The sequence below is a fragment of the Oncorhynchus gorbuscha genome, linkage group LG01 (assembly GCF_021184085.1).
Source record: "Oncorhynchus gorbuscha isolate QuinsamMale2020 ecotype Even-year linkage group LG01, OgorEven_v1.0, whole genome shotgun sequence".
Classification (NCBI taxonomy): Eukaryota; Metazoa; Chordata; class Actinopteri; order Salmoniformes; family Salmonidae; genus Oncorhynchus; species Oncorhynchus gorbuscha.
In genome coordinates, this window is record NC_060173.1 from 48545064 (window position 1) to 48555397 (window position 10334).

General features: G+C 44.2%; 1 protein-coding gene across 1 annotated transcript; it reads right to left on the minus strand.

Moving 5' to 3' along the window:
• Positions 1 to 346: 346 nt before the first annotated feature.
• iqub (IQ motif and ubiquitin domain containing) lies at positions 347 to 8185 on the minus strand. The gene is made up of 12 exons (XM_046354916.1): positions 7637 to 8185; positions 7378 to 7512; positions 7134 to 7301; positions 6804 to 6985; positions 5066 to 5221; positions 4777 to 4987; positions 3750 to 3925; positions 3421 to 3591; positions 3076 to 3252; positions 1497 to 1745; positions 1156 to 1341; positions 347 to 933 (listed from the first exon to the last, which is right to left on the minus strand). Exons 1-12 carry the CDS (start codon positions 7980 to 7982, stop codon positions 718 to 720), a joined length of 2373 nt encoding a protein of 790 aa, XP_046210872.1. The 5' UTR covers positions 7983 to 8185; the 3' UTR covers positions 347 to 717.
• Between the last annotated feature and the right edge of the window lie 2149 nt (positions 8186 to 10334).

Below are 10334 nucleotides of genomic sequence, written 5' to 3' on the forward strand. Positions count from 1 at the left end.
TTTGGACCTCACTGTATGTACTGAGAACATTGTCTTTTTGCTATTGTAGTATTCTATCCTGGTACGACCATCCTGATCTCGTGAACTTACACGTAGATCAGGCTAGTAGTCTTTGACCATACAGTACAAAGCACTGAGAATGACCCTATGCCACCTGACTGTTAATCATTTGGATAACAGATAAGAAATGTGCCTCAATAACTTATGACGGACAGACATGAACACAAAGGTTTTAAATGTTCAATGTGATGTAAAAACAACGTAATAAATACTCCTTTATGAATTTCTGGATTTATTAATCAGACCAGAAGATAAGTTTATCACACATGAAAGTGAGCAGTTTGGTAAGGTGGGTATTGTTCAAAATCCAATGTGATAGTGTACTTTCTGAATTGCTGGTAAAAGTCCTTACACAAGATTATTTTACATTTTAAGGATCTTATGATTTTCCAGTGTAACACTGTTGTATCTAGCACTGAGGTATGTACCAGCTTCTTACCAAGATCATGCACACAAAGATCCATTCAGATTGTATTTTACAGTATTTATTTAATATCATCACTTCTATCATGAAATTAGACATCCATTTCAAAGTTGCATAAGCCAAACCAGTTCAATGATCATCAAATACACTATTTTTATTTGACATACAAGAGAGATGGTGAGGAAGAGGGGAAAGGGGGACAGACAGAGACGGGAAGAGGGAGGAACAGGGCTTCACTGCGTGGCCTTGCCACCAGCGGCTTGTGGGATGGTAGTCAGGATCCTGGCTGTCACCGTGTTGATGGGCTTGGTGACTAACAGGTTACCGTGGGAGGCTGATTGCAAGTCCACTTCCTGGAGGTATTTGGCCATGACGGGGATCTTGGAGAAGTATTTCTTTGCCACTGTGTGTTTGTGTTTAACATTCCGAATGAACACCACTCCATAGGCCTGTCCATGGTCAACAGGGGTTGATACTTTAGACTTTTCCTCCCATCTAGCTAGTGGTATCATAATCTATGACATTATATTGCCTAGACTGATTTTTTTCTCTCTCTAGTACTCTAATACTATCTCTTAATATAGGTTATGTTTACTTAGTTAAAACAAAATCTGCTGGAGGAACTAGGCAATTCATTTTAAACCCTCAAGTGTGCGGGTGTGTGTGTTTACCTTCTCAATGTTCTCCAATTTGATGTGAGCAGCAGCTTCTCCCTTGGTGAGCAGGATGCAGTTCCAGGGACTCCACTCCCACTGGCAATCCCACCTCACCATTACCAAGTCATGCATGTCGCTCCACGCACTGAGGGCCGACTGGGCCCCCCACACTACATCTACAAGGTACCGCAGGTCCTGCTCCTGTAAGATACACACGACCACAGTCAGACACACACACACACACACACACACACACACACACACACACACACACACACACACACACACACACACACACACACACACACACACACACACACACACACACACACACACACACACACACACACACACACCTGCAGCAGGTAGGTAATCTTCGCCTCTTTGTTCCTCTGGGCCTCAGTCTTGCGGAGCCTCCTGAGGATGGTCTTGTAGTGGGAGAAGTCCTCGCGGCGGCGAGCCTCGTTGTCCAGCTCCGAACAACTGCGACACTTGCCTACCAGGCGAGCATTGGCCGTAAGTGCAAAGTCAGTGGAAAGCAGGTAGCGGCTGCAGCCACGGCAGAAGTAGATGTTCTTCCTCAACTGGGCTGGGTCCTGGGGGACCTGAAGGAAGAATGAGTGGGATGGAGAGGAGGGTGAGGGTCAAAATAATACCGTTTTCTTAAATTGGCCTAATTGAATCCACTGGGCACACACTGGTTAAATCACCGTTGTTTCCACGTCATTTCAATGAAATTACGTTGAACCAATGTGGAATAGATGTTGAATTGACGTCTGTGCCCAGTGGGAAGGTTCAATAATTATATTTTATTGACAAGAAAATGCACCATATAACACCTATACACCATACGGTTTCAGATATGTACACTCGATATACAAAAGTATATGGACACCCCTTCAAATGTGTGGATTCGGCTATTTCAGCCACACTGTTGCTGACAGGTGTATAAAATCGAGCACACAGCCATGCAATCTCCATAGACAAACATTGGCAGTAGAACTTACTAAAGAGCTCAGTGATTTTCAACATGGCACAGTCATCAGATGCCACCTTTCCAACATGCCAGATTATCAAATGTCTGCCCTGCTAGAGCTGCTCCGGCCACCTGTAAGTGCTGTTATTGTGAAGTGGAAACATCTAGGAGGAACAACGGCTCAGCCGTGAAGTGGTAGGCCACACAAGCTCACATAACAGGTCCGCCGAGTGCTGACACTCACTACCAAGTTCCAAACTGCCTCTGGAAGCAACGTCATCACAATAACTGTTAGCCGGGAACTTCATGAAATCGGTTTCCATGGCCGAGCAGCCGCATACAAGCCTAAGATCACCATTCGCAATACCAAGCGTCGGCTGGAGTGGTGTAAAGCTCGCCGCCATTGGACGTGTTGTCTGGAGTGATGAATCACGCCGGAGGAATAAATTCACCATCTGGCAGTCCGACGGACGAATCTGGGTTTGGAGGATGCCAAAAGAACGCTACCTGCCCGAATGCATTAGTGCCCACTGTACAGCTCCCTCAGTGAAGGGAGATCTTAACGCTAAAGCATACAATGACATTCTAGATGATTCTGTACTTCCAAGTTTGTGGCAACAGTTTGGGGAAGGCCCTTTCCTGTTTCAGCATGACAATGCCCCCGTGCACAAAGCGAGGTCCATACAGAAAAGGTTTGTCGATAGGTGTGGAAGAACTTGACTGGCCTGCACAGAGCCCTGACCTCAACCCCATCGAACACCTTCAGGATGAATTGGAACGTCGACTGTGAGCCAGGCCTAATCGCCCAACATCAGTGCCCAACCTCACTAATGCTCTTGTGGCTGAATGGAAGCAAGTCCCGCAGCAATATTCCAACATCTAGTGGTAAGCCTTCCCAGAAGAGTGGAGGCTGTTTATCAAAGGGGGGACCAACTCCATATTAATGCCATGTAATGTACCTTGAGCAGTTTGGCCACCTCAGGGTTAAAGGTGGGGGTTTTGATGTATTGGAGGAAGAGGGTGGAGATTCTCTTCCTCAGCCCCTCCAGATTGGTCTCCTTTACCCCCCTCATCAGGAGGTCCGCCTCCCTGTCAATCAACTCCACAATGTTCTGGGTCAGCTTGCAGTCGTGCTCCTGTACAATTATGAAGCATTTTTATGATTCACAAATTAAAGAATCCTCATAGAAAACAATGGCCAATTGTCAATTCACAATCAATCAGTATGTATATTTCATATCTAAAAACAACTCAAGATTAATATATCTTTTCAGTCAGTATGTGTTGAGGGTTAGTGTTCCCACCTTGACGGTGTGTTTGAGTGTGAGCAGCACGTCAAGCCTCTCCTCCTGGTTGAGGTAGTGCAGGTTGATGCTGGAGTACAGGTCTCTCAGCTCCTTGGCTCTAATGGTGTACTGGGTGTCCACCTGGGTCATCTTCCCATCGAATGCACGCCACCTCTTAGGGGCAGCACACTGGCAAATACAAAAATAATATATTGTTTGGTCAAATTTTTTATTTGAAACTGAGGGCCTGCATTGCCTATACAATGCTATGGAAAACTCTGGGAGAGAATTAATGGGACACCGCACATATCCAAGAGCAGTGGGAGAGAATAGAGGGGACCTTTGACCTTCTCAAGGAAGGCCTGCACAGCCTTGTCGTAATTCCTCTCTCCGGCGGCGATGCGATGGCGTCCGATGGAGGCAATGAGCTGGCTCTCCTGCTCCAGTAGCGCACACAGAGCAGCCTTCCTCTCAGCACCATCTAGAGTGGCATCGATGTGCTCTACCTCCTCTTTCCTCCACTCTGTTACAAACACATACAGAGGATTTAAACACACACACACATTTTTGTACAGCTAACCTTGTGGAGACACACAATTCAGTCCCATTCAAAAACCTATTTTCCCTAACCCGTACACTTACTCTAACCTTAACCCGATTGGCTCAGTGGTCTAAGGCACTGCATCTCAGTGCAAGAGGCGTCCCTACAGTCCCTAGTTCGATTCCAGGCTGTATCACATCCGGCCGTGATTAGGAGTCCCATATGGAGGCGCACAATTGGCCCAGCGTCGTCCGGATTTGGCCGGGGTAGGCAGTCATTGTAAATAAGAATTTGTTCTTAACTGACTTGCCTAGTTAAATAAAGGTTACACACAACCCCAAAACCTAACCCTTAACATAATTTGAATTCTAACCTTAACCCTAAACCTCCTAGAAATAGCATTTGACCTCGTGAGGACTAACAAAATGTCCCCAGTTGGTAAAATGTTTGTTTGTTTACGATTCTTGTAGGGACTTCTGGTCCCCACAAGAATAGTTAAACAAGTCCACTCACGCACACACAAACACACACCAGTGGAGGGTGCTGAGGTGAGGACAGCTCATAATAATGGCTGAAACGGAGCGAAAGGAATGGTATCAAACACATGGAAACCATGTGTTTGATGCCATTTCACCTATTCCGCTCCAGTCATTACCACAAGCCTGTCCTCCCCAATAAGGTGCCACCAACCTCCTGTCACTCACACACACACACACACACACACACACACACACACACACACACACACACACACACACACACACACACACACACACACACACACACACACACACACACACACATATGAGCAGCAGAGGGTGGTCCCTGCTTACTCTCCAGGGCACTGTAGAGCAGGGCAAAGTCGTCCCTGCACTGGGGGTTCATCCTCCTGTGGTACTCAGCCTTGATCTGCTCCTCTTTCTCCTCCCTCTTCCTCCTCCCCTCTCTCTCCATCCAGGCCAGACGCAGCTCCCTGTCCTGCCTCAGCTGGTCCGTCATCCGCTTGGCCTGCCAGCGCCGCGTGTACATCTGCAGAGTGATCACCTATAGGTGGGGGTAAAGGTGTGAGCACAGAGATACAAAGGCAGCTCTGTCTGTCTATGTATAGTTCAGAGGACGTACAGCTCTCAGTCTCTTGCTATGGTACTGGGCGGCAGTGATGTAGGAGCCAGGGGAGATGAGCTTGTCCTCCATGTTGGACACGTAGCAGCCGATCTGGGTCATCTGGGTGGATGTGCTGTTGGTGCACTGCTGGGACTGGCTCTTCACCGTCACTGTCTGAAGGAGAACATTTGGTTGTTCGCATACCTTATGCAGCTCCAGGTGCAAAAAATAACGTTTGATAAGATTTTGGTTTCAAACTTCAACATTTTTACACATTAAATGCACTATGCCCTATGTGGGTTGAATGCTGTAACGGCAACATTTATTCACATTACTTTACTTTAATAAAATATTTCAGTTGTTGTGTATATTACATTTGTTTTATTTGATGACTTATTTTATTCAACGACATCATGTCATTTCTATAGAGCTGCTGCCTATGCTGTCTGAGAAAAATCACAATTCCCGATACCAACTATCAATCACTTAGATAATGTATTTTTAGGTAGATACCCCACGAAGCACCTGCTTTCTATCCCTCTCGATTGCTCCTCTCCGTGCCTGCCCCACACAGACCGGACAAGTAGGCACGCAATGGATTATGGACATTGTTAGTTACCACGTTTTCTGTGCTAAACTATGTAGAATATTGGCCTGTTGGAAACTACTAACACCCTACTACATTGCACAGTTCGGGCTTGATCTGATTTACATTATATATACAAAAGTATGTGGACATCCCTTCAAATGAGTGGATTCAGCTATTTCAGTTACAACTGTTGCTGACAGGTGTATAAAATCAAGCGCCATGCAATCTCCATAGACAAACATTGGCAGTAGAATGGCCTTACTGAAGAACTCAGTCACTTTCAATGTGGCACCTTCATAGGATGCCACCTTTCCAACAAGCCAGTTCGTCAAATTTCTGCCCTGCTAGAGCTGCCCCGGTAAACTGTAAGTGCTGTTATAGTGAATTTGAAACGTCTTGGAGCAACAAAGGCTCAGTCTCAAAGTAGTAGGCCACACAAGCTCACAGAAGTGCTGAAGCGCATAGCTCATAAAAATCGTCTGTCCTCAGTTGCAACACTCACTGCAGAGTTCCAAACTGCCTCTGGAAGCAACATCAGCACAAGAACTGTTTGTCGGGAGCTTCAGGAAATGGGTTTCCAAATACAAGCCGAATATCACCATGCGCAATGTCAAGCATCGGCTGGAATGGTGTAAAGCTCGCCGCCATTGAACTCTGGAGAAGTGGAAACGCAATCACTGGAGTGATGAATCATGCTTCACCACCTGGCAATCCAACAGACGAATCTGGGTTTGTTGACTGCCAGGAAAACCTACCTGTCCAAATGCATAGAGCCAACTGTAATGTTTGGTGGAGGAGGAATAATGGTCTGGGGCTGTTTTTCATGGTTCTGTCTAGGCACCTTAGTTCCAGCGAAGGGAAATTTTAATGCTACAGCATACAATGACATTCCAGACGATTCTGTGCTTCCAACTTTGTGGCAACAGTTTGGGGAAGGCTCTTTCCTGTTTCAGCATGACAATGCCCCCTTGCACAAAGCGACGTCCATACAGAAATGTTTTTGGTCATGTAGTGTATATCTAAGGAAATTGTGCATTGAGCGCACAGAAAAAAACTGAACTAAATGGAATTCAAATAATTTAACCGACATCACTCAATTAGTTGTTTAACTGACATTTGTTATATTTCATTTTTTAAATCACTCACCAATAGTGTGTGTGTATGTACCTGTGTATCGCGGCTGAAGGTTCCCACCCCCCTAATAGGTTTCCTCTTAGCTATGGTCTGTACAGCTGCATGGTGGTACTCGGTCTCTGTGGCCTTGTGTCTGTAGCCTCCCAAGAAAGCCTTCCTATGGGTGGCCCTCTCAATCTCCACCACCACATCCTGGAATGTCTCTGTCTCTGGGTCTGGGAGAGTGGGAGAGCAAGGGGGGGAGACAGAAATATACAGATAAAGGATGCAACGCATATGACTATCATCCATGAATGTTGTCCCTGCAAAAGTATGGTATTGTCTCCCAGAAGACTGGTAGAGAAAGACTAGTAAAAAAAATACCCGTCTGGACACGGACAGTGATTACGTCAGGCATGTTGTAGTCCTGCTGGGGCTTGACAGGACGGATGGGGTGGTTTTCAGGGTCAGACGAGGTCATCTCCAACTGGATGGTGCCATGAGGCTGCACTCCCAGCTCTATCAGGGTCCTATGGTCCTCTACCATCCTACCTGGATGGAGAAAGACCTAAATCATAATGCATAAACAAAGAAAGTAAAGGCCTTAGCAGTTAGTTGAAAGGCTTACCGCTCTGAGAAATCTGTATGAGTTCTGATGGCACTTTCAGCTCAGTTGCGAAGTGATACTTCAACTCCTTGACGGTCAGCCCAATTGCAAAGGCCATCGTCATCATGTGTCCCTCCGGCATCAGCATGATCTTCACTACAATACAGAAGATAAACAACATGTCCAACACATAATATGATAAAGCAGACAAATGCCCTTCCTATCATGAAACTATTGTGGTCTATAATTATTGTGATACTTTGTAAATTATCTTTCTTACCAGTAGCTGTTGAGTTCCCAACTTCATTAGAAAAGGTTGTTTTCTTTGGTGATGCTCCATCTAGCATGTTGTCATCAGGAAGGTCCGCTTGAGCTGTCGCTTCCACTGTGTCCTCCTCACCTGATGTCAAAAAAGTTGACTTGTGCACCGTTTCCCCCACCAGCTCGCCAGTTTCAGTTTTTACTCCAGCATCGCAATCTTGTACATCTGGAAGCGGGTGTTCAGTGGTGTTGCTTTCAACCTGAGATTCATCTAATTCTGCTTCAGGACCAATCCCCTCTTTTTTCACATTTTGTTCATCAGCAATCCCGTTGAGCCCCGACGTTTCTGCGTCTTCTTCGGACATGACACGTAGCTAGTTAGCCGCTGACAGCAGTAGGGGGAAAAAATACGTTTTTAAGCGTCAGTAAAAGTGAGTGGATTTTGAATTGACTTTATTTTTGTTGCCAGTTACTCTCAAAAAGTCGATAAGCAAGCTGGATAGAAGCACGCTAGCTTTTATTTCCCTGTGTATTTTCAACCGCAACCGACTGCTGTTTGTGCAGCAAGTGCTTGGTCGCTGCCATGGTAACGTCCATGTGATCTCTGCTAAAATGTAGCCAATGAAATGTCTCTGCCCACAAAGGTTACCAGAGTCCAAGTTGGGTCTATCCCTTGCGAAATCAGCATTACAATCTTTGAACGTTAATTCATTTCAAATGAATGGTAGCAGTATATCTTATAATTGGCATTAGTGCGGTAGTTATCAGGTAGCACTACACAATGTTTATCTTTGCAAGCATTTATAGAGTTGACCACACATGTGATGTCTATTTTTTTTAAATGGCACCCGAATAAATTATTTGGCCTTTATTCAAGTTTTCAGAGAGATAAATTAAGGAGGCTTTTATATATTTCAAAATGGCCTCCTAGTTCAGGGATCAATTACAATGGGGTTATGACACACAACATGATGAGATTGGCAAATTAGTTGCAAAAAACAAACCAATTGAAGCTTATTAGAAAAGCCTACATTTCTCCCATTTGAAGAACTCTATCCACTTCCACTATCCTCCAAGCAACGCTTGCGTCACGTGCGCGAGCGTTGCAAAATAAATGTAGAAATCTATGTTATTCAATTATTGCACCTACAATGCTCGCGCACGTCAACGAGCGTCTGCGTTGCCAAGGGCTAAAATAGAAATCAGTTCTATTTCTGACGCAGATCGCACTGCAAGTCCTGCCTCTCCCATCTCCTCATTGGTTTAAAGTGTGACTGAAAGATGAACGAACGAGCTTAGTGGTGGTAATGCACCTAATTTATGGAAGTTGCCAATCGCAATATAAAGTCAAGAGAAGAAAAAGCCTGGATGGAAGATAGATGACTAGAAATAACTAGATGACTAGAAATTAATCCACACGGTTTTATGTGTGGATTAATTGGCGGAGTAGAGGACCTTGTGCATTTCAAGTAAAATAACAATTCAATGTTTGTATCCCAGGACAAATTAGCTAGCAACAGCAAGCTAGCTAAATAGGACAAATTAGCTAGTAAGTGCAAGCTAACTAGCTTAAATGCCATAAATGTTTAATGCTTTTCGACCTGTCCCCAAATTAATATAATTGGTTCGGAGTTTTTAAAATATTTTAACCTGCTTGTCGTGATCGCATTTGGTGTGGGGGGACAAGATACATTTATGCACGATGGCACAGGATGGCACACGCACGCAGCCGGTTAGGGTTCCGTAGGCCTACACTTCAAAATCCAGAATGAGTATTTTATCTTTATGTTATCAGGGTGTCATACTGAGACCAATGTCTCTTTTATAGATGAGCCCTAAATTACAGAAAATACACATCAGAATATAAATACAAAATGCAAGCAGAAAGAAAAACACAGTCATAAAAGACAAACACGTTCTTCATTAATAAGGTCCTCAATCATCTTTCTGAATCGCCCTAGAGGCACCAGAACATCACATTTAAGAACATTTTGCAGATTGTTCCACAAATAAGGTGCAAGAAAACTAAACGCTGATTTACGTAATTCAGTACAGACCAAAATAGTTTCCAGAGTTAACTATACCTGAGACCAGGTTTGGTAACTCGTATGTCTAAAGTTTAATAATGATGTTATGTACAGTGAGACTAATGGTAAAATGGCTTTCTAAATGAAAACATAGCAAAATATCAATATATGTGACATCAAAGAGGGCCAACCAACTTTCTGGTAGAGAATGCAGTGATGAGTTTAAAAAATTGTCAGCCTTAAAAAAGTGCAGTGCACTATGATAAACTGCATCTAATGGTTTTAATGAAGTGGCAGCTGTGTTCATACGCATGACGTCTCCATAGTCTAGGACCAATAGGAATGTCAACTGAATAATCTGCTTTCTACTATTGAATGAGAGACAGCACCTATTTCTATAAAAGAAGCCCATTGTTATTCTCAGCTTCTTCACTAACTCATCAATATGCTTTTTAAAAGACAGCTTTTCATCTATCCAGATGCCCAGATATGTGTAAGCACGGACACGATCAATATGGACACCATCCAAAGTGCATATGCTTAAATCAGACTTATTTTTATGCGCTCTAGAGAACATATACTTAGTTTTACCTGCAATCAGTATTAATTTAAAGTCAACAAAGTTTTTTTGTAAAACAATGAAGGCAGACTCTAGTTCAGATAGAGCCTGGTCAACTGTGGGGGCAATAA

What these genes read in the sequence shown, in the direction of transcription:
- iqub (XM_046354916.1), bottom strand. Translation starts at nt 7,982, where the DNA reads ATGTCCGAAGAAGACGCAGAAACGTCGGGGCTCAACGGGATTGCTGAT. An exon ending in TGCAGGCCTTCCTTGAGAAG is followed by an intron (nt 3,592 to 3,749) that starts GTCAAAGGTCCC and finishes TGTATTTGCCAG; the next exon opens with TGTGCTGCCCCTAAGAGGTG. An exon ending in AGATTACCTACCTGCTGCAG is followed by an intron (nt 1,342 to 1,496) that starts GTGTGTGTGTGT and finishes TGTATCTTACAG; the next exon opens with GAGCAGGACCTGCGGTACCT.